General features: G+C 28.2%; 2 protein-coding genes across 4 annotated transcripts in view; one reads left to right on the forward strand and one right to left on the reverse strand.

Moving 5' to 3' along the window:
- LOC103577250 (voltage-dependent calcium channel gamma-4 subunit) overlaps positions 1-25,245 on the forward strand; it is a 129,857-nt gene that overhangs the window by 70,081 nt on the left and 34,531 nt on the right. The window lies entirely within an intron of this gene.
- On the reverse strand, positions 526-19,831 carry LOC103577249 (annexin A7). 2 transcript variants are annotated; one of them, XM_053740700.1, is made up of 5 exons: positions 19,578-19,831; positions 15,964-16,031; positions 15,085-15,166; positions 11,506-11,640; positions 526-1,393 (listed from the first exon to the last, which is right to left on the reverse strand). In XM_053740700.1, the coding sequence occupies exons 3-5, from the start codon at positions 15,161-15,163 to the stop codon at positions 645-647; spliced, it is 963 nt and encodes a 320-aa protein (XP_053596675.1). In that variant the 5' UTR covers positions 15,164-15,166; positions 15,964-16,031; positions 19,578-19,831; the 3' UTR covers positions 526-644. The 2 variants fall into 2 exon arrangements, with proteins under 2 accessions (XP_053596675.1, XP_008556041.1); XM_008557819.3 differs by lacking the exon at positions 15,964-16,031 and having other exon boundaries at positions 19,578-19,740.

Here is a 25,245-nt window from a genome sequence, read left to right on the forward strand (position 1 = left end):
GTATTTGTGCAACAAAGATAATACCGTTCGCTCCTTTGGGTGTGAAAGAGGAAAAAGTAAGAACGCCTGTTTGTGAACGTATTTTTAACGACAATAAAATTTCAATAATTTAAAATTTTTTCTGAAAATAAAAAAAAGAATGTAACAAAATAAAAATATAGCATAATAACTCGAAGATAAAGTACTTGAGAATGTCTTTAAACTTGTTCAATAAAATTCAAAGGATTGAATCACTCATAAGATATTTGATAGTAAAGAGCTTCTCGAGTACGATATCCATCGAAGTAATTCAATTCGCAACACGAAAGTACAAAGCAAAGCGACTTTCCAATCAGGATTGCCGCTTCAACAGAATCACATTTACTGAGCCTTTGCCCTTCCATTATGTCGGTACTCTTCTTCTCCATTCACCGATATATATCTTGCAGCTTTTGTATTTTTTGAATTCATGCTAAAAAGGTACTTGCTTATTCCCAGACAATCGCTAGATTGTTACAGTTGAGTTAATTTTAGACTTTATTATTATCGGAATTTACTATCAATTTATTTCTCATTTTTTAAAAATAAAATTTATCGAACAATAATAAATACATTAAACAGAAATCTCATATTTATGTATACAATAATTATTTAAATGTAACTTATTAAAATTTACTTGATACTTTATCAATAACAGCTTGGGTTAATACACGCGTTGCAATATTTTTAGCGAAATTTGTTATTTGATCACCAAAACTGGGTTTCTTAGGCTTTTGAGGATACTGGGGTTGCTGAGGATATCCCTGAGGATATTGACCCTGAGGATATCCATTATAAGGATATCCAGCTTGAGAATATCCACCAGTTTGAGGATATCCACCAGAAGGATAACCACCAGATTGAGGATAACCACCAGCTTGAGGATATCCACCAGAAGGATAACCACTAGATGGATAACCAGAGTTAACATTATTAGTATTTTGTTTTCTTGTTGCATCACCTGGATAACCAGAACTAGATGGATATCCTGGATAACTTGAAGATCCTGATGATGGATAACTTGGATATCTTGATCCTCCTGATGGATAACCTGAACTTGCTGGATAACCAGATCCTGATGAAGGATAACCAGAACTTGCAGGGTAACCTGAACTTGCTGGATAACCAGATCCTGATGAAGGATAACCAGAACTTGCAGGGTAACCAGAACTTGCAGGATAACCAGAACTTGCAGGATAACCAGAACCAGCAGGATAACCAGAGCTCTTTGACGGTTGATTTGAAGGATATGCTGGTGCAGAAGGTGCTGATGGATTATTCGAACTTGAAGGATATCCAGAGTTTGTTGGACTTCCAGATTCTGGTGTATCAGCAGCATTTTGAGGATGATACACGTCTTTACTTTCCTCGTGCGCTGTAAATATATTCAAATAAACTTGTACGTTGTTTCTGGATAAAATAATGAAAAGTCATTTGTATCTACCATGCGAGAAATCATGCCGAGTCCAACGTCGATTTATTTTCACGCATTTTTAGTCATACCCACGTGAACGATGAAAACTAATGACCCATACAGACCCATGAACAGAGTAGTTTTTATCTATTAGCTAAAGTAGAGTATTGCTTGTACAATAATAATATTGCAAGTTTTAATATATATATATATATATATATATATATATATATATATATATATATATATATATATATATATATTTAGAAATATTAATAAAAGATTGAATAAAATTAGGTTAGTAGAAAAGCTACATGCAAGTTTATTTTGAAATATTTCACAGCATTAATTTGAGTAACATTTTTTTAAAAGTAAGTGATATTTAATTGATTATAAATACAGTTATTTTGAATGTTAAGTAAAAGTTTTATATATTTTGATTATTTGATGTAAAAAAGTACAATAGAGGTATTAAGTAATTACAATAAATGCATACATATTTTATACGGATAAATATAAATGTTTTGTCGAAATATTGCCGATTTTCCCGGGTAAAAAATTTCAAACCAAAATGATAATGAATTTTTTGTTGGCCAATAATTATACGACAAAAATACACCGAAAATAAGCCGACTCAAATTATCAACCTGTTTATGAATAAAAAAAAAATTTCGACGTTTTCGGTCTATTTCAATAAAATTCTATGATTTTGGTGTGATTTTAGCCAAATTTAGCCTTTTCGGCGTATTTTCGGCTCACTGATAAAAGGATTTTTTCGTATTTAATAAGATTTCTCATTACGCCGAATAAAATAATCGGTAGCAGCTACTGATTAGAAATCGGTAGCCACTACCGATTATTTTTCGGTAGCTGCTACCGAAATAATCGATAGCTGTTATCGAAAATTAGGTAACTGGTACCAAAATAATCGGTAGCGGCTACTGAAAAATAATCGGTAGCGGCTACCGAAAAATATTTGGTAGCTGCTACCGATTATTTTTTTCAGTGTATTTAAGAAATCATTTCTTAAATAGTAAGAAATATTTCTTAACTATTAAGAAATCATTTCTTAAATAGTAAGAAATATTTGTTAAATACAAAAAAATGATGTTTAAGAAATAATTTCTTAACCACTAAGAAATCTTTTTAAATGCTAAGAAATCCTATCAGTGCCTAATATTTTTACCCGGGTTAAGTTTTATAGTGACAATTATATTTTACAGCTCCAATTATCTAGTGGCGGTAGATTATTGTTTTTAATAATAAAATTGATTCTCTCTTTTATTTTTCGTTTAAACAGAATATTGGTTTTTAAAAACCTTGATAAATATTTGTAGAGTGATAAAGCTTTTTGTTTTAATAAAATTGAGTCTGCTTTTATGTAATCTAAACTTTCTTCCCAATTTTGCAATAGAATAAACTTTTTTTTTTTTTTACAAACATATTCATTAAGTAAAAAAAAAAAAAAAAAGATTAAGCTTTCCTTATTTCATAGTTAAATGCTACGACATAAAACATCTTTTATCAGTCGAGATTAACAAACAAACATGTAAGCAGAAATGCAATAATCTCTTGATATGAAATCCTTCTTGGAATAAAAAACATTTGTAACAGGAATTTAAAAAGATTAAAGGTCGAGTAGATTATTTTCGCAATTTTCTCACCGGTTTTACCAGCACATTAGTCAGCTTAATATTTTTTCTTTTTTTTCCTTATTGAACTTCATAGAGACAAACATTAATTACTGCTAAATTTATACAACTTTTCCACATATAATCACATTAATTTTTAAGTATCCGTTTTAACAAATTATTTTATAATGTCCTTATAAAAAATTTCTATTTCACACATTCTTTAAGTATTTTTCCGTCTTAAAAATAATATATATGAAAATAAAATGTAATTAACAAACTGAGTACATATTGAGTATTGTCATAAGTAATAATTAAGTTTAACCTTTCGTCGGTCGCGTTTCTTGCCGAACATCATTAATCACATGATGAGGGAATCACCACAATATTAGTTTAAATTCAATGTTGCGACGTTGATTTCGAAGTTTCACTAATTCATATAAGATTGTTCATTTTTTCCCGAGTAGAAATCTAAAGCATACTTTGAACCTAAATGAGCATTGAAAACCTGTATTAGACTTTTTGGAACATAATCATTGTAAAAGCTTGAAATGAATCAACTTAGGCTCACAAAGGCCTAAATTAGATCTACAAAGACAAATATCGTGAAACGAATGAACTCAGAATTTTTTAAATCGACTCTCTGTTAGTTCCAGGCTGCCTAAGGGATCCAATCCACTGTTGAATGACATTCGTCCACTGAAGAAATGACTAGATCACTTGCATCAATTCTCCAGTAGTCCGCGAAATTTACAATTTTTCCTTTTCCTTCTGTTAAGTCTAGTTGCGTTCGTTTCACAATTTACATCAATTTAGATGTAATTTATGCTTCCAAAAATCTAAGTAGGTTTGATTCAAGCCTTTGTAAGTCTAAGTAAGTTCATTTCAAGTTTTTACAATGATCATGTCCTTAAAAGTCTGATGTAGATTCCAATGCTCATTTCGGTTCAACGTATGCCTTAGATTCTGACTCGGGATATTGTTTTCATTTTTTTAAAATGAATGTTTTTTATAAAATTTGTTTATTATTTATATGATGAGGCTATATATTTTTCAACTGATTGAATCAGCTGAGAACGTTTTTTATAAATATGGCAATGTTGCACATCAAATTTTACTTACGAGATTAATCGCACAGTGAGGAAATCGCTGCAATTTCACGATTTATTCGCATTAACATTAACTTATAAAAAAAAAAAATAATGCAATTTTTATATCAATTAGTAAGACATTAATACACGAATTACTAAATCGATTTACAAAAATAATAATTAATTTTTCTAAAATTATCATTAAAAAAACAAAAAAAAGCGGGGACTCCTTCATAGCGTGACGGACAAAAGGTTAAACGTTTAAAAATATACTTTCTATCCCATGCGCGAAAATGTCCAAACTCGATTTCCATTAGAATCAGTCGCAACGTGAGTGTTGTGATTATTTTGACCCCCATTGTAAGAATTTGAACCTTGTCCTCGACGTCCTGATCCTCCGCCTCTATTAGTGCTGTCATAATCACGGTTCCATGAAGAATCAGGATTTCCTATGGTGTTACTTGAGCGACCACCATATCCATAATACGGTCTTAGTGTAGGCGATGATACAACCGGTTTCGGTAAATTATATGGGTAACGACCACCATAACCAATAGAAGAAATTCTTGGTGGTGGAGTTGGTGCAGCTGGTTGTCTAGGCGGTACGACATTAGGACGTCGACGATCATCATATCCTTGCCCTCCGCTGGGTCTTAGAGAACCAGGAGCTGTTGATATCGACTTATTTATAATATTTGTACTTTATATTATACTATGATCCTTAATATATTCATTAAAGCAAACATTTTTAAAATTCCCAATAGAAGCTAATAATTCCTCTGCTATTTTTTTTTCTTCATCACAAAACATTCTTTATAGTGGTGTATAAAGCATTGTTTGAGTTAATAATGAAATTTTCATTTGAACAAAAGCATAATATTCATATGTACCAACAAATTCCAAAGCATTATTCGTATGTTGATGAAAAAAAATAAAGCGCATTTTTAAAATTTTATGTTATTTGGTTAAAAGCATTCATCCGACAAAACACTATTTTCCGTATGACAGATTTTATCACACTCGAGTGACATCAATTTGACCATAGATAGCTGTGGGATAAGAGTTATAGTAAGTCAAAGTTCATATCGATAATAAATAGCTTTACTGAGAAATTATTTTGTAAACACAAAATTGATAAATAAAATAATATATTTACATGGAAAGGAAATTTAAATGTACACTGTAAAAAAAGTGCGCATATTTACGCTATCCATGTGTTAATATTATCCGTGTTTAATTTTTTTCCGATAAGCGGTGTTAGAAAAAAAATTTTATTATTTTTGAAGTATCAGAAGTCAAATTGTATTTCAAATATGAAAAAAAAATTTTTTTATTCTTTCAAAAATTAATGATACGGTAGATTTACCACTTTATAGATGAATCCAAAGGATATTTGTCCTCGATGACATCTTAATGTTACTGTATGAAATATGGGAAGATTTTTATGATTCAAGTCTTTGCAATTTAAATCAGCGAAAAAAATAAAATTAAATTATCAATGATTAATTTATCATCTTTAAATCGATTATACTTTATGAAAAACATAAAAGTTATAATAAAAATAATTATTACATTGTTTGTAAAAATTTGATTTGATAAGTGATCAAAAATTTATGAAATTTATTGTTTAATAAAAGCGACATTTCGTATTTTATAGGTAATAAAATTGTTTTTTTTATCAATTTACGATAATTTCGTGATTTTAACGAAATATCACTTTTATTCTTTTTCCGTTTTGGAGATCTGAAAACACTTATACTCAGATCCTCAAACACCGATCGGACTTATTTTCCTTCTTACACTAAGAGTAAAAAAAATAAATTCAAGGAAACATGTTTACTTGACTCATAATATGAAAAGCAAAAACAATTAACTTCATCAAAGTATAATATTTCTCATTTTTATAGCAATTGCTTCAATCAACTCATAAATTTCTACAGACAATACATTTTTACTAGATTTAAGAATATATTTTCTTGGCACTATTTAAGTAAACTAATACTTGAATTAAGAAATTTTACTTGGAAATATACATTTTTTTTCTCAGTGTATGTACACTGTTTTAACACCGGTTGGATGAAATCACTACACCAGTGTAAGTTCATTTTAACCAACTTTTTTTACTGTCAATGTATATAGGGAACGGGGAGGGGGCAAAACACGGCACCCCTAAAATTTTATAAAAAAAAATGTTTTTCAAACATTCTAAAATCACTTTTGTAAATATAATTGAGCATTATTTTGAACTTTGGTTGTTAAACTTTTTCAAAAATCGAGTGAGTTGAAAAACGTTAATGACTGGTTTTTTATGATAAAACTATTAATAGCAAATTACATATCTAGAGAGGAAAGTAGAACATTCCAACCTGCGTATATAATTGCCTACCCGAGCCAAAGACGCGAACACGTGGCTCGGAATGTCCTACTTTCCTCCCTAGGTGTGTAATATATTATTTTTTCATCCTTTGCATCCAATAATTATGTGAAATGTAATCTTTCTTTTATGTCAATTAGGGGAATTTAATTTTTAAATGTTTTTTAAACATACCAAAATCATTTTTATAAACATAAATGAGTATTTTTTGTTAAACTCTTTAAAAAATCGAGTTTCAGTAAAAAAATTTTGATGGCTTTTTATTCATGATAAAAACCAGTAAAAAATTTTTTTTCTTCTTTTGCATCCAATAATTGTGTAAAATTTAATGTTTCTTTATATAAATTGCTCACGAAAAAAATTAATTTGATCAATTTTATTTAATATGCAGCAATTTTTTTTTCGCCTTTTTTAGGGAGTATCCCATTTTGCCCGCCAAAGTAAAAATTTTTTTGTTTCAACGGCAACTGAAATTTTTTGTTTATTTACTTCGCATATCATTAAAAACAAAAAGATTTAGCGTAATTGATCCCTCGAAAACTTGGTATTCCCATAAGTACCCCGTTTCGCCCTTCCCTTCCCCAATATATACATGCATATATCATTTGAATAAATACTATCTGGAATCAATAATATTGGAAGCAAAATAATTATTATTTATAAACATAAAAATATATTATACAACCACTAATTACAAATATCAAAATATACATAATTAATAATTGTTAATTATTAATTTTATTTTGCCATCTTATAATTAAAAAACAAACTCATAAAAATTAAAAAATTTATTTTTTATAAAATAATTCAATTAAAATTTTTTTATCAAAAAAATAATCACACGTTTTTTTTTTTTTTTTTTTTTTTTTTTTTTTTTTTTTATGTACACCATTTAACAATTAGAGTATTGTAGAATCGAGGTGAATGTGTAATCGATTAGCTCGACCGTTAACCGCTAATGAATGAATAAATACAAAACAAAACTGATTATCCAGAATCTGTGATAATTTTCTAAATCTCCCACAGTCTCAAAACTTTTATTCCAAGATTATTAATTTTAATTATCCAAACTTAATTCCTTAGTACTTTTATTAGTCTTAGACTAATTTAATTTAATGTACTCATTGCATATATTTGAAACCACACGCGTGGTTACACACCGCGTGGTTTAAATAATTTAATTAAATAGAGTGCGTTCTTGCAAGTTTCATATCCCGAAGAAAAATTTAAACTGAAAAGAGTGTATAATTAAGTAATATTTGAGGAGTCATAAGAACATCACGACAGATGTTTTGTAATTAAGAAAAGTGTTAAAGTAATTAATCCGACAGTTGTAATACGCGGTGAAGATAATTCTGCTGATCCTCGATAATGTTTTCTATCATTGTAATTATGATTATTGTACTGATGACCCGGATATTGATTGTGTAATCCCGGTTGTTGATAATTTGGATATCCTGGCTGGCCATTGTTATTTTGTGGGTAATATCCAGGGTTTGATGCTTGTGGCATGCGGTTTTGAGTTGGGTATGGTGGATAACCGAGATTAGATCCTGAAGCCCCTGAATTTGATGAATAATGTCCAGTGTTGCCAGGATAAGATGGATATCCTAGACCTGAGCTACTTGGATGTTGATTGAATCCAGTGTCATGATGTTCAGGTGGCGGTGCATTGGCATTATTAAAAGGATTATCCTGATTGTAATTGCTGTCAATTCGATGGCCGTTTTGTGTCGACGATCCTCCAGGAGACTCGGGTCCTAAAAAATTTATGGCAACATCCAATTGATGGGATCAACTGTCTCGATTCATTATCACACGAATTTGCAAGAGAAAAAAATCTTTCATTGTTTCTACAATTTTCTAATGTAAGTGTAAATAAAAATCCACGCCAAGTATAAAAATAAAACGCAAATGTAACATAAAACTAGATATTTTAAGTATTACAAGGTGTTTGGGTCATCGTAATGGACTGTAAAAAATTTTTGGTGTGAAAATGATCCCCGAGGACTTTCTGCGGTATCCTGGGTGTGAATTGACGGTGTGAAATTTTTTCGGTGTGAAACATCACAAAGCGCACTTTTAACATGGTGTGAGTGTTAAATGAGTCTTTCACACCGATCGGTGTTATTAATTCAAAACTCATATATTTTCTGATAAAATGATCTGTAGGTAAAATCCAGGTCATCATTTAACTTCGAAAATTATCAACAAACTTTATTAAATAACGACATTAAACAAAAATACATTTAATAACTCAACCAATAAACAAAAAAACAATGAAAAACATTGCCAATTGAAAAAATTACTCATTACACTGCAAAATATTTTCGAAGTGAACGCGGATTAAATCCGGACTGTGTAATTATTTAATCGCCTTAGAGTAGAATTCATCCCGAAGCGTAGTTTATTTTGATATTAAAAAACGCGGAATCGAAGTAAATGCGGATGTAAATGAAATGCAACGTAAACTGAATTTTATGACCCTACATATCTCCATTAATTGATACGACACAATACCAAAGGTGACTTGTTTTTTATTGAGTTAAGTTTTTTCAAGTGAATAGTATTAAACAAAGTATTCAATTTCATGAAGTATAAATCTTTCTTTATAGTAATAAAGCAAATTATTTTTATAACTCTACCTACTGCTTGTCGCTGACTTTAGACATTTCACGGCGTTTTTCTTCGTGCTTCATTAAATAAACTACTGTATACATCCGCAACATCGAATATAATACCGATTTCACACTTGGTGGATCCGAGCTACGGGAAATTACGGTAATTCTTTGCGTTTGAAAAATTGCGGCAACAACGCGGTATTTTACGGTAAAATATGGTATTGTGCCGTAAATTTCGGTATTTTACAGCAACTTACAGTAATTTACCGAGAATTCGCGACTATCCAACGGTATTTTACGGTAAGAGCGCGGTATTTTATCGTAAACGTGCAAATGTACGTCAAAATTACGGAATTTTACCGTAAAGTAAGATATTTCACTGTGTTACGGTAAAAATGCCTAAAACTGCGTTAAATTTTAAGAAATTCTTGTAGTTCACGTATCCTGCCATAAGTTACCGCATTTTGTACCTCAAACTATCGAATTTCACCTAACTTGCCACAAATTACCGAAAAATGCGGCGAACGCAGTAAAATACGGTAATTTACCGTAATTCGGTTTCGCTGGGGATAAATAAGCCCATTATGGTTCAGATTTGATAAGTTAACGATTCTATTGACATAAGTATTTTTGTTTAATATAATACTAATTAAAAATTAAAGCCTAAAATACAAATTCCCATAAAATCATTTCTTATTCTTATCTTGCCCAAATAAGACCTTACTTTCACTATTTTATTTTTCATCCTGTCTGTCAAATTAACATTCACACCATTCGTGGCATAACAGTTCTAATTCACACAGCCAAAAATTTACCATCTTGCGTGGTGTAACTTTGACACCAGCGGTGTTTAAAATTTTCACACCAAATAATTCACACCTCACCGCGATTTTAATTTTTTACAGTACGTATTCAATACGATTTAAATAATGTGCGTCACAAAAAAAATGTTTTAGTACTGTTGTAAACGTTAATTGCTATACGTGCAAAGTATATAATTTAAAAGTGCTAAATTACTAAAATAACAAAACACCCTCGTACAACACTTAGAATACACAAAAGCCTTTCTATCTGCCCATTAACTACTGCAGAAAAAATTTTCTATTATTATATTTCATTTTATATAATTTATTATATAAAGAATATTTTTTTCTTTGAAAGGTGAACTGAGTGAGAAAATGAATAGTAATTAACAAGTAGATTATGTGTGTTAGTGTACATCAGAGACTCAAAAAAAAAAAAACATATAAAAATGTGCACAAGATGAACTAAATATAAAAAACGCAATATTCATGCTGCTAAATAATTTTTTAGAAAAGATGAAAAGAGATTATATTTTACAGTAGACATATTATATAGGCGAGTATCATACATGCGTCAAAGAAAATATATTTTATCATCATACAAAGCATGCAAAAAATTAAGCTATAACGATAATCCAACTAAATACGTGTGTGGTTGATCTCATCAGCACATTTTTAATATTAACCACTAGCTTCACCTTTATTAATGGGTGTGCTGCCACAAGGGGTAGGTAGAAAACGAAAAGTATAAGCGAACAGGGAAAAAAAAAGAATTCTTGAGTGTTCGTTGATACTAGTCATATAAAACCTTTTTATCAGTTTACTTTTATTTTTTTCTAGTTTTATATTTTTTTATTAAAAAAATAAATGTTGTTGTGTTTTTTTTCAATCTACGTATTTCAGGAAGCAGAAAAAATGTATTCCCAGTTGGGTGAAAAGTGCCGAGTGCTCATGTAAAAGTCGGTATAGTTCCGAGGTCGAAGGGATGATCGATAAAAGGTGTACAATATGAAAAATTTTATGATACAAGAGCCTACACATATATACAAGTATATATATGAGTAAAGTGCATACACATATATAAAATTCAATGGTCGTTCATTTTGCGTATAACGAGAAAAAAAATAAACGATATTATAGATTGAAAGCTCGTTTAAGCTTTTACTATAATAAGAATTGCAGTGTAACGACGAACGTTATAAGTGGACACGATTGACGGAGTAAAAAAAAATATGAGACGTCAAACGATTTGTTGATGAAACAATAATGTAGGTAAATGTTAATTTTTAATTTTTTTTTTTTTTGCGTTCGGAAAAACCAAAAGAATTTAATTAAAAAATAAAATATTTTGGCGGTAGCGTTGGGTAAATTTTTTAGTGAATACTTTTGACTACTATGAAAAATAAAAAAGCGCAATAATAAAAAAAAAAATTTAAGCGGTTGTAGATTTTAATTTATTCTGTTTCAAATAAACTGATGGTTTTAAATGAGCGGAGAAAAAAATAAATCGTAAAAATTGTTTAGTATTTTAAATGATTATTTGAATGACTTACCACCACTGCCTAAAGCTTTATTTTGACATGTTGGATATAGTCCACACGCAGTGCTCCCGCGGTTACAAGGATCTTCGGCCATCACACAAACTTGATTACTCGGACAACCGATGTCTGCACATTTTCGGCCGTATTCTGTCAAATGAAAATTTTAATATTTAATTTGACTGCCATTTAGTTGAAAGTAAATCCTGTATTTAATTTACAAAGTAATTTTATTTTTTTAAATTTAAATTAGTTTTTAATTATAGATCAATGAATCCAATTAAATTGCTAATAAAACTAGCTCATTGAGCATTGAAATAATTTAAGTAGTTAATTATAATTATAATGAATTGAAAATATAATCAGCATATTCACTTTTAATTAGTCTGATTGTATAGCAGATAAATTAAATAAAATAATTTGAAATATGATATTTTGAATTTTAAATAGAATTATTTTTTTAACCTCGCTGTGAAAATTAAAAATTTTCCAAAAAAAGAGACATTGATTTCGGTCCGATTTTTGAAAATCGAGTTTTTGTCAGATTTGATATTTTTAGATCCTTGGCAGCTATTCTGATATTTTCAGATAGACGTGCGTGCGCACGTATGTGATCTAATTTTTGTCGTACGATATTTTTGGAACAGATCAATCGATTTAAACAATTGAGAAGTTTCTAGGTTATTTGAAAAATCAAAATTGAAAAAAATTCTTTTCGATTTTTTGTTGCGTAATTCGTAAACCATTAATCGAAAATCGGTCGATTAGTTCCAAAAATGTTTATTTTTTTTTGGTTGAGGCGTTTTTTGAGTTCAAAAAATTCAAAAAATTACAAATAATGACGTTTTTGAGCTCAGCGAGCTCGAAAACAATAGGAAGTTTTGAGGTTAGCCCACACGGTCAACTGTTTTTCAGATGTATTTTCATAAATATATATTATCTTGATATTAAATGTATGAGTGTATATATATATGATTAAAATAAAGAAAAAAAAGTTTAAAAAGAAGTCATTACAAACACCTGCAGTCTAAGTTAAAAAATGAAGACAATGAGGATATAAGCACATTTTACTTTCCGAAAGCTAATAGCTTTCACGCTTTTAGTTTTTCAGTTTCAGTTCTTTTTAACATTCAAGTAAAAAGAAAAAAGAATTCTTTACTTTCAGACAGCATCTTGTTTAAAGTATAGCGCATCAGTAAAATTATCACTTATGCATAATATACTTTTTATTTTATGTTTCTTTTTGAATATTTTAAAAAAAAAAATATATATATATATATATATATATATATATATATATATATATATATGTCAGCATGTCGCTTATCGATCGCATTACTTATTGTTCATTAAAGTGTAAAACCTGACGTTAACTTGATCGTCACTTTTCGATGATTCTACAAGCAAGTCGTAACTTCGTCAACGTCGGCTAATGGTAATTCAATTTCAATACTTGCGGCAAAGCTCAACTATCGTCGATGTCTAGCTTCCAACCATTTCTCTTTACCAATAACTCCACTTATACTCTATTTTATCGATTTTTAGTTCAAATATATTTTACAAACAATTCTGATATTGTTCATCACAATTATTTCATAATCCTCCAAGAATGAAAACTTTATTTTTTTTTTACAATAATTTTTTATGCAAAATATATATAGAAAAACCTGAGGCAAGATGGGTAATTCTCAAAATTTAGTAAAAAAAAAATATCTTGGAAATTTTTTCTAACCTAGTTTATGAAAGATTTTAAATTAAATCTAAGTAGCTGGGGTAAAATGAGACACAAAGAATCTAAAAAAATAAATTTGATTTTTATGAAATATACATTTTTTTTTGTTTTATAAAAAATACTGACACATTATTGCAGATTCGATTAATGCAATTAAAATTAATAATTTTGTATTTTTTATTTTGAAACAGAAAAAGAGGGATTTTTGACGCTAAAAAATTTTACGTGCCCCACAAAATTTTTTGCATTATAAATTGGTAACAAAAACTTTTTTAGAGCGGGAAAAAATTTTTCTAAATAATAAAAGCTCATTTTTATTTAAAACTCATAATTTTAATTGAAAATTCTATTATTTTATATATAATTAATTTTAAAATACGAGAAATTTCATAACAAGATTTAATAAGCTCATAATTATCAAAAACAAATTAAAATTTGAAGAAAAAATCGGTCTAGAGTTAACCCTGCGGGCCAGCCCCTAAACTTCCCGCCGTTTTCGAGCTCTTTGAGCTTGAAAAGTTGTTGTGGATACATTTTCGAACTGAAAGAGCTCGAAAATACTTTTGTATGCCTATGTTTTCGAAAAAAAACGTTTTTTACCATTTTTTCTCAAACGATATCTCTCGAACGAATAAGCCGATCGATATAATTAAAGTGGCAATCGACGCGTTTTATTGAGTTCGACAACTGATCAGATTTTGAAATTGATTTATCTAGTCGTTTTTGAGGAATTTTGAAAATACTAAAAAATTTTTTTTTTTTAATTTTTTCGACAACAGTTTCTCTTGAAAAAATGAACCGATTTTGATGATTGAGGTGGCAATCGACGCGGCTAATGAAGCTTCAGAGCCCAGTTGATTTTGGGATTAATCCATCGAGCCCGTAAAAAGTTATCCAAAAAAACATTTTTGAAAAAAGTTTATTTCTGGAATATCTCTAAACGAGCCCTACTGATCAAGCTCAATTTTTTTTAGCTTTTAGATATTGACATTGATAACTTCCTAGAACCTCAAACCGTCAAAGTCTGATAGAAATTCGATTTTCGAAAATCGTACCGAAACCAATAGCTTTCCAAATTTTTGAAAATTTTCAATTTTCTTAGCGGGAAGTTCAAAAATTACCACTGTATTTTTAAAATTATTTGGAATCAAATCCAACTCAATATTTATTCAAATCCAACTGTAATTTTTAGGGTTAAGTCGTGCTCCTGTATCCCCTATATTTTTTTCTAATTAATAATGTAATTAGTTATAAAATATTTACTGATATTGCCAATTAAAAATTTAATCTTCACGGAGAATTATACAATTTCCGAGTAAAAAAAGTTATAATTGCATAACAATCATGCAACAGGTGATGATTACGTACTATATAAATGTATACATATATATTTAAAATGATTTTCCTGTTTTTTATAACAGTATAAATTTGAATGATACTAAAGAAACATTTTGTTGAAAATTATCCGATACTTTATAGGTCTATAATAAAACCCATAAAATTTCGATTTCAAGATTTTATATGTCACATTTTGAAAGTTTATTGCAATATGGTGCTGTCACAAGGACAATTCAATAGAATAAAAGAAAAAAAATGTTGAAGTAGTAAAAATAGTAAGAATAAAAATACGTTAATCAAAAAAGTAGAAAAGAAAAAGAGGAGAGCCGTTGAATCGGCAATTTATTCCCTAGAAGTACTAAAACATAAGTATAAGGGAGTAGAATAAAACTCGAAGAATGAAACTCAAGAGCAAGAGCATTCACTCGGCAGAAATGAAGTGACCAGGGGTATACGATGCTCTTTATACAAAGACATAACTGTTACTTTGTAAACCTATTCGAGTAAAATAAGACAGTACTTACTTGAATACGCGACGGTATTTGTAACACCTATACAAATAAATACACCTACAAGTACACTATTCCATAGTATTTTCCCCATTATCTGTAAACAAAAAAAATTTCTGAATTAAAGTAACAAGTTAATGAAATATTATAATGCGGAGAGAAATTTACAGTAAAAATTATGATATATTATGGGTATGGTTCTTGAATAATATGGTAACGGGTTTTTTTAAAATATTGATTATAGGAATGACACCCATACAAATTATGGTAACCATTCTTGAAATGGGTTCTATTCCTATATATGGAAAGGAAATTATGGGAACTTTTACTATGCATTATGGAAATAGCTCCCATCATGGTATAGGAACTGTACCCATACTACTATAAAGATGGTTCTCATAATATATGGGAATAGTACCTATACCAATATGGGAACCATTCGAAATGATATCGGAATAGTTCCCAAAAAATTATAGTAATAATTCCTATGTCATTATGGTAGTCATTCCCACACAACTGTAGTAACCATTACCATACATTATGATAATGATTCCCATAACTTATGGTAAAAGCTACCGTCATATATGGTAACGACTACCACAACATTTTGAAATTTCTCATATTATAGAAATTATTACCATAAAATTTAGAACTTCCTTGTATTATGGGATTTATTACTAGAATTTTATGGTAATAATTACCATATTATCACAGTAATTGTTATCAACTATCATAGTAATTTATGCCATAATAGTATGGCAACCATTACCATAAAGATAATAACTGTTACCTTTATATATATATATATATATATATATATATATATATATATATATATATATATATATAATAGTAACAGTTACCATGATTTATACAGTTTATTTCCATACATACCTACACGGATAAAGAGCAGTTGAAAAATTACAGTTCCTAAAGTGAAAACAGGTCTTCGGGGCAAAAATCTACAAACATTAAAGCTTAAACTGTAACTTTATAAATTTGTTATAGTAATAAAATTAATACAATTTTAAGCAGAAAATTTTACGGTTAAAAATTTAATTTTAGTTAAATAAATCTTTAAATCATTATTTACTTTTTATTTTGAATTGTTGCTTTATTTAAAAATTAATAGTTGATAGGCCAAACTGTAAAAATTAAGATTTATTGGTTATGTATTTTTTGCTTTCTGAAATAATACTTCTTATTTATTCATAACATAAAAATTACACCATGAGTTATCAATTGTCGAGAATGATGAATGATCTGAGAAAAATCACAGCTCACACTGTAATTTTTAAATTCTATACCTTAAGAAGAACACTATTATACATAATAGTAATATTAACGATCGAAAATGTAATTTTAACTAATTTTAGAATTAAATTTAAAATTATAAAATCTGTTTACTATAGAGAGCTGGACAATATCGAGTTTGTAATATTTTTTATGCCTGGGATAAAAATTTAATTTTTACAGTTTCAGAGTCGCAGCGCTTTACTACTATACGAAACTGTAATAAATACAGGTATAGAGTTCAGATAGATCATATATGAGTTCAATTTTTCAACTGCTCTTTTTTCCATGTAGGAATCGTTCCAATGTGGTATATTAAGCATAGTAATCATTACCATAATTTAATTACCATACGATATAGAAACTATTACCATAATTATAGGAATGGTTCTCACAGTTATGTCAACTTTTTCCAGAAATTATGGACATAAATCCCATAATTCCTAGTAATTATTACTATAACATTATGAGATAATATTTCGCAAACGTACAGTGAATCGTTACCATAATTTTCGCTCTAAAAAATACAGTTTTATTGTGAATTTAAAACTAAAATCACAATGTCCTTTTTACGAGATTTAAATATTTTTGTTATTTTAAATAAATGTCAGGTTTTTATTTTTTTTTTTTATCAGCCTCGAATTTAACCGGAAGCTAAAAGGTATTTGTTTATATTTACATGTCATTTAATTATAAATTTAATTAATGTTTAATTATAATACAATGACAAACTGAATGTTATACACAAGTTATTTTACAAATAAAAAATAAAAAAATGGGTCAGCAATTAAATAAAACCAACAACTGCGTCATGTATATAAAACTTTGTGCTTTATCCAAAGAAAAACAACGAATGATATTGGAGGTTTTTTCTGTGTCAGTATATATACATATATTTTTGACCTCTGTCGGTTCGTAGCCTGAAGAAATAACGCGCCAGCTTGCACATTTATTCCCATAGCAATAATTTTGTCAATATTGTGTATCGAAATATCTATACAGCACAATTATGATGTGTCAATTGGTTGAGTAATAATTTAACAAATTAAGTTGTAATATTTATGAAATTCATTCTGACATATATATATTTTATTCTCATGCGCATTTATTAACCGCATATAAAGTAATATTAGAATTACAATTAAATGTTGGCCTCTGACTAATAGGGAAATTCAATAGCGTGAAAAAGTTATTATTACTATAAATGACTAAATGTTGTATTTCTATAAAAAAATATTTAATTAGTCAGCATAAAAGAGGAAAAATATATGTAATTACTAAAATTTATCATTAATTATAAATTTGATTTCATAATTATTTGACAATTATAATAATGATTAAATTTATTAAAAAAATTTAATTAATATATGGAGTTTTAATTTTTAATCAAAGTAATAATTAAATGAATATATCAAACTGACGTTTTATATACTGACCCTTTACTAATTTACATCTTTTATCAATTCAGATTAAAACAAGAAGTCTAGTATAATTTTCTTCTTTTATTTTAAAATTTATTAAATTTTAATGAACCTTCACAGAATCAAGTATTTTAATTTTATTAATATTAAAAATTTAAATTGCGAGATATAAAATTGGAGCATGATATTAACGATCGTTAAATTTATTGAATGATTGCTGAACATATATATATGTATGTATATATAACAACATACAATATTTAGTTTGAATAAAAATTAAAAAATTAGTAGAATAATAAATATAATGACAGCCATGTAAAAAAAATTCATGACAGTGAACTTATAGTTTTACGACAATTCTGAACTTTGAGTTGATCATTTTTGGAAATTTTAAAAAATTCAAAAGTAGAAAAATTTTTAATCTCTAGATCTCGTTTTTGAAAAATTTTTACACAGAAAAAAAGAATTTTTTGGTGCAAAAAAAATTTTTAATTACGATCCCGCATCAAACTATATATTGTTAAAAATATATGGTAAGTATGTGATAAATATATGTCGGCAAAAATATCTATATTGATAAATATATGTCTTTCACATACAATGTTTTATATTTTTCTCGATATATTGAAAACTATATATTTTTTACATACACATATTTTTTAAGAAACTGTGCGAGAGCATGGAAATGAAAATTACAAGCTAAAAAGTATCGTTTTTATGATGTAACACACCATATAATGGAAAATATGCATATTTACATATTATGCAATATATTAGAAAGCATGTATAAAAAATATATATAATACTGATTATTAATTAATACACTACTTTCAATATTATATATCAATATAAAAAAATATATACCAAAATATATGTTAAACATACATGAACAAAGTTATATTGATAAATACATAGTCAATATATTGTAGCGATATATATTTTTTCAATATATTATAATATATTAGGGCGAGTAAAAATTTTTCGCGCCAAGAAATATTTTTTTTCTGTGTACAAAAAATCAAAAAACGGTCATAGTCTGTTTCAAAGTCTTTTCTGCGAAGTTTTTGAAACCAGAAAATTTTTCAGCTCGAATAATATTCTTTCAAAAAATTCATAAAAACGTTTCTAAAAAGCACTCAGTCAAAAATTATATATTTTCACTATCGAATATTTCAGGTCCCAAAAATAATCAACTTAGAGTTCAGAACTTTCGAAATTTGAAGTCCACAAGTTCTAACATTTGTGTAATATTTTTCGAACCAATATTTTTTACCCGGGCATACATAAATATATATTTTTTTATGATTTTCATATGGTTTTGTACTCAAGACACGTCATCGAATACGTAATGCATAATACATATATCCGTATAAATCGTATCAATCACATTATTCTCTAGATCGATGAAAATGACGCAGAATAATATTACATTCATATATATATATATGTATCAGTAGACACAAAGGAAGAGTGTTGTCAGTAATCACTGAAGCGTGATGTATAATCGATTGAATGTCTAATTAGAACACGGCAAGATTGATTAATGCCCTAAAGTAACTTAATGTAGGATATAACCGGATGCCTCTTGTATGTATATTATGCCTTTGATCTCTAACCGATTGATTATCAACGCGTAAAATTTCGTCTTAAACCAACATCTTGGGTCGTAGTAAGTTACGTAGTAATTAATTTAGTGTTAAGTTTTAGTAACAGGATATAGAATAATAAGAAAACTGATACGATTTATAAGGTGTGTTGTGTAGTCTAATGTCGTGAAAATATTGTAATACTTACTAAATAGTATTAGTGCACGTTAGTTAATCCTATAACGATCTATGTCACTGTGAAGTTACTGCGACACTGGATCACACTGATGAATAACCGTGGCGTATAGCGTATAGCGTATAGTAGTGAAATTCTCTTCTGACTACTCAAGTTATACTACTCTACAGTATCTGTAAACTGGTGCCAACTACATGAGAAAGGAGAGGGAAGGTCATTATTTGAAGGCCATGAGTTAAAAAGAGAAAGAAAATCTAAGAAATTATGGACAAGAAGAAGGATAAAAAAATAATCTACTAGAGTGAGGAAGAGAAAGATTATGGCGGGTTGAAGAAAAGAGATGATAAATGAATGAATAGAGGGAGTTTAGTCATGGATTCAACGCATAAAAAACATTACTATTATTATAGTCTCGTCTAGTAGATTAAATTCGAGTCATACCTTATTGTCATTATTATGTTTAAAATATACTGACTGATAACTTGAAAAGACATTTATGAGATTTTTTCAAGGCAGCCTAATTTTTTAAATCTGAATGTATGTTTTTTTATTCATATATATATATATATATATATATATATATATATATATATATATATATATATATTTTAAAATGCTCTGAAAAATATAATATTCACTTTGAACATATATATGAATAATATACGTCACACTTTTTTTTATATACACTGATTTTATTTGTTATGTTTTTTTCTTTTTTTTTTTTAGAAAATGTCTAAACTATAAAAACAAGAGAAAAATAATTTAAATAAATCTGGACACCTAAATCCCGTATTCTATTTAAAACTTAGTAGACTTAATTTTTTTACTACTATTTCGACACATCTAGATCTACGTATAGCAAATTATCAAATTTAAAAAATTTTAAACTGTGATTTTGGGAAATTTTTTGGAAGCTTATAAAAAAATTTTAAATTAAATTGGAGCCATTTAATTAGATCTCGTTAGATCAAATTTTTTTTTCGTGAACTTAAATAATATGAGGATTTATATCAAACTGTATGAGTGCATTCGAAAGACTAGCTCTAGTAAACTAAATATAGAAGTGGCGCGAAAATACTTAAATTTAAAAACTTGAATAATCTTCTTCACTTCTTACTCAAAAACTTCTACTTTGATCTTTTTTTTTTCTTTTAAATAAAAAAAATAATCACAAAAAAAAAACTTTTTAATAACAAAAAATTCATAAATGTGTTTTACGAGTTTTCATATTATCCAGAAATATATATGAATAAATCAAAAATTTTCTTTTAAACGACACCCCGGTCTGACAGACCGCTAATCAAATTTAAAATCAATGAAAATTTTTTTAATATGTTTATGTTAAAATATTAATCAATGTGAGGTTTCAAAATAAATATAGTTTATAATATCATTAAATCATATCTTTTTCATGAAGAGATAGTTTTATTCATGTAAATAGATACTCCCCTTCTCAAAAGTAAAAAAACCGAATCTACTTCTAATAGCGGTCTGCAAATTTTAAGGGTTACTATTAAGGGTTAAATAAAAATCAAATATTTGAAAGCTGATCAGAATTTTCGGATTCGAATAAAGTAATTCGAAAAGTTACAAATAATTTGAATTTATCGAATTATTCGATTCTATTCAAATGTGTTTCGCACATCCCTAACGTATTCCCATCAATTTTCAAATAGTATTTACGTCAAAAAAACGATAGTGTAAAAAACGTTACATATATTTGCATTGAGCTGAACGACTCGGCAATGTCTTAATAAACAAATAATGTTATCATAACGAAAATATATAATATTCCGAGAGTAGAATAACTTAAAAGGAAGCTCCTTTTTTAAGGTAGAAACTAAACCGCTGAGAAAGATTTTACGATTCTTCCTATTTCCTTTTTTACCATTGTATCCTGCTCAACTATCGTTTCTTATCTTTTACACTTGCTGCGAGATAGGTACTATACTATTTTTTTTATTCCAAAGGGAAACTCGTTCTTCACATTATTGTGGTCTGGATATTCATCAAAATCGTAATGTTTTAATCTCATAAATTTTGTGTTGTTTATGTTTTATTTTACCATAAACGAAAATTGCAATTTTCTTGAAAGCAGTATTAATAATACTAAAAAAAAAAAAAAAAAAGATTATTGTTAGATAAAAATTGAAAGTAGCTATTTCTTTATAAATTATGACTTATAATCCTTCCATATTTTATGTGTTTCGATGTATTATAAATAATTTGATAATATACTACGTCAGAGAGCATGAAAAATAAAATAAAATCAATGAACCAGAAGAATAATTTTTGAAGCAGTAGGATGTTTTTGATCATTATACTAGAATTTTATATGAAATCTAATATGAATGGGTATAAGACATAAATATGACGAATAATACACATGCCGTTATGTCAGATGTGGCTCATATTTGGAGTATATACATATATATGTAGATTAGTTTATATTATGTAGCATAAGCCTTTGTCTTTAGAGAAACTTTTGTCATTGACGTAAAATATTGTAGGTTAGTTCTAGTCAAAGTTTTGTTAGAAATGTAGTGTGGCGACGACAACGATCTTACAGCAAGCAGTGACAAATGGGTTGCTATTATAGCCGTACAGATTGCTACTATTGCTGTACAAGATCACTTTCTTAACTAGACTCGTTTGGTGATACGATAGATAGCTATAATATCGTTTTTTTTCGTGAAGCCAAAAAAAAAGAGTTTAGTATTTTTATTCCTTCTAATGATATATTTGGTACTTAAAAAAAAATTTTAAAAAAACAAAAATTGAATATTGCTGTAGGGTCTTACCTCGGACTGCTGTTTATAAGAGCCGTGAGACAGCGGCATTGGACTAAATTTATTTTAAAGGTTACAAAGTTTGGTTAGCGTCCCTGGTTGAAGGACGACTTTTTCTGAGAGGTAACCTTGCTAACCCATATCATAAACGTTTTTTGATCGTGTTCTTTTTTTCGCACTTGTACAGAAAGTTCGAATTTTCGCTATATGTAGGAGGAAAAAGTCTCGCTTTTCTGTGGCAAGAAATCAAACAAATTGAAAATGCGCATGCGTCAATTTTCAGGCCAACAATGGCAAAAATTTGAGCTTCCTGTTGCAGATGCACACTGTAAAAAGATCGGTATTAAAAATGGATCAATTTGACACCACGCCGTGTTGAAATGAAATAACACCGGTTTAGGTGGTGTGATATGGCAGTGCCAAATTACCGTAATTGAATCAGTGTAAAATCGGTGAAAAAAAATTCCATATATCGAAGTCAGAAAAAAAACATATATTATATAACTTAATTAATTAATATATCACTGTTTGACTGTAGTGATCGAGTAAATAAAAATATTTACAAAGTTAAATATTTTCAATACCGAAAACTCGATTACTTCGACACTTGGTATTTAATTTATATTTTAAAATAATTTATATCAATAACAACAATGATATACTAGTGCTGTAACCTATATATTATTTGATAATTTTTACTACCGAAGGGTGTAAACGAAAACACTCATACCGCGTTAAAAGTACATGGCTTGATATTATTTCACACCAAGAAAATTTCACACCGAGAAGACCGTGTAAAGCCCTCAGGGACCATTTCCACACCAAAAATTGTTTACAGTGTTCGTGTCTGTCATCTCCTACTTTGGATCGTCTGTCTATCAAGACTAAAGACTAGTTCGTTAGAATGTCATCCCTATATATTAGTGTAATTGGATACTATGTCGATGTAGAAAATAAACTATGGATACAATGTTGCGTAATTGAAGCAATTAACAAAAATTTAAAACGAGAATAAAAGTTAGCCAATGTTCCGTTTTTATTTACATGCGTAATTAGCGTCAATCAAACCGTCATATCCATTTTTTTGTTTTTTACATACATCAAAGTATAGATTACGAGGATTTGTTAATATCCAATAATAATCCAATAACAATGAATGTAAAACATCATTTTCGACATTTCTCCTCTAACCAATAACTACTTTTTTTAAAAATCTGTAAAATATCGCATGTCAACGAAAATTCAATATATGTTTTACGACTGGTATTCGAAAAAAAATATCAGAACTTCACAGTATTTATATCCTCGTGTTATCAATATGTATAATGAAATTATTTATTTATTTGATGCCAAGGCATTTGGCCGAATGGCAAACATATACATAGTAATTTTATTTAAGTAAACGTAAGAGATTTTTGTTTAATTTGTACCCTAATTTTACATTTAATAAGAAGAACTAAGAAAGATTTATACATGAAATAATAGTAATAGACATTAGATCCTATTTCATACAAATAGATAATTCGACATTAGTTTATAAATATCTTGAAGACACATCTCAAATATAAGTCAAAAAATCAAATATGTAAATCGGCTCATATTACATCATCGTATATAGCAAATTATTAACAGTAGTTTATGTCAAATAAGTTAATTTGATGGTACAGGCTCAGATTGTTTATTTGAAGTTTGTAGTTAATTGGTAGTTCTTTCCAAAGTCTGGTTGCAGATATTTCAAAAGAATGTTCAAATACTGAGGTTGAAAAATTTGGAAATTTAAACGGGATGTTGTTGTTTTTAGCTGGTATTCTCTCTGACCTTCTAATGTCTGGAGGTTCTTCCTCAAAAAGATCTCTCAGATATTTTGGTTTACCACTATTGAAGAGTTTGTAAAGAAAACAAGCTAAGCAGTAACGTCTTTTGGGTTTAATCGTGAGCCAGTTTAATGACTGTCTAAAAGAATTGATACGTACATCTCGTCTCAAATTGCAGATAAACCTGATAGTGTTATTCATAAGACGTTGTAGTTTATAATCTAATCTTTTGGGTGAATTAATACATTTTGTGTTTTATTATTTTGATACGTTCAAAAATTAATACATTAGATAGAATAATTGATCTATATATAGTATTTCGTGATATTTCTTGGATTAATAATCGCTAGAACACAAGTTCAGTAAACTTACTTTACAAGAAAGCCAACCAAAATTGCTCACTCTAAAATACAGAAATTTTCTATTTGTAGCACTTGACGTAATAAAATTTATTGCTCAAAAAACTAGCGATAAAAAACTTGGGTTAGTCAGTAAAACTGCACTTTAGCGAAATCAGACAACAACTGGTTCAGACGGGAAGAGATCACATCTTTTTACCTCATCAAGAGTGAGGATAACTTTTCTCTGTATCTACGAGTAATCATCATTAGCCAATTTCGTGGTTTCAATTATACTTCACCTCTGATAATTTATATATTCAATTAGCAGATAAAAAATTTAACAAAGTATTAAAAACTCTGTATTAGCTTACATCACAAAATTACGAGAAAAGAAATTTTTTTTTTAAGTATTTTGGCAACTACACAATCGATCAACGTTAGAACGTGATGAAAATTTTTGATTACCGCAGAGTCCATCAAAAATAGTTGATTAAGTGAGAAAATATTATGAACATGATACTGAAGTTAGCCGACGTCTAATAATTTTTTGATTTTTTTTTAAACAATAAATTATAAAACAAAAATTATTTGAAAAAATTGCACCTATAGTTTTTTAATTTTTCTGCATGTGCATATTTTTAGTTTTTTTTTTTTGTAATCGATTTTTGATGAAAAAAAAATCTGAAAATTACTAATTGCCTGCTAACTTCAGGACCATTTATGAACGCAAAAAAAA

Source organism: Microplitis demolitor, chromosome 7, assembly GCF_026212275.2.
Source record: "Microplitis demolitor isolate Queensland-Clemson2020A chromosome 7, iyMicDemo2.1a, whole genome shotgun sequence".
Lineage (NCBI taxonomy): Eukaryota > Metazoa > Arthropoda > Insecta > Hymenoptera > Braconidae > Microplitis > Microplitis demolitor.

Bases quoted from the DNA above. Each gene is read 5' to 3' on its own strand.
- LOC103577249 (XM_053740700.1), bottom strand. From the start codon at position 15,163: ATGGGGAAAATACTATGGAATAGTGTACTTGTAGGTGTATTTATTTGT. The intron at 11,641-15,084 runs GTAAGTACTGTC...TTCATTTGACAG, and splicing joins AAATACCGTCGCGTATTCAA to AATACGGCCGAAAATGTGCA. The intron at 1,394-11,505 runs GTAAGTCATTCA...ATATATTTACAG, and splicing joins TAAAGCTTTAGGCAGTGGTG to CGCACGAGGAAAGTAAAGAC.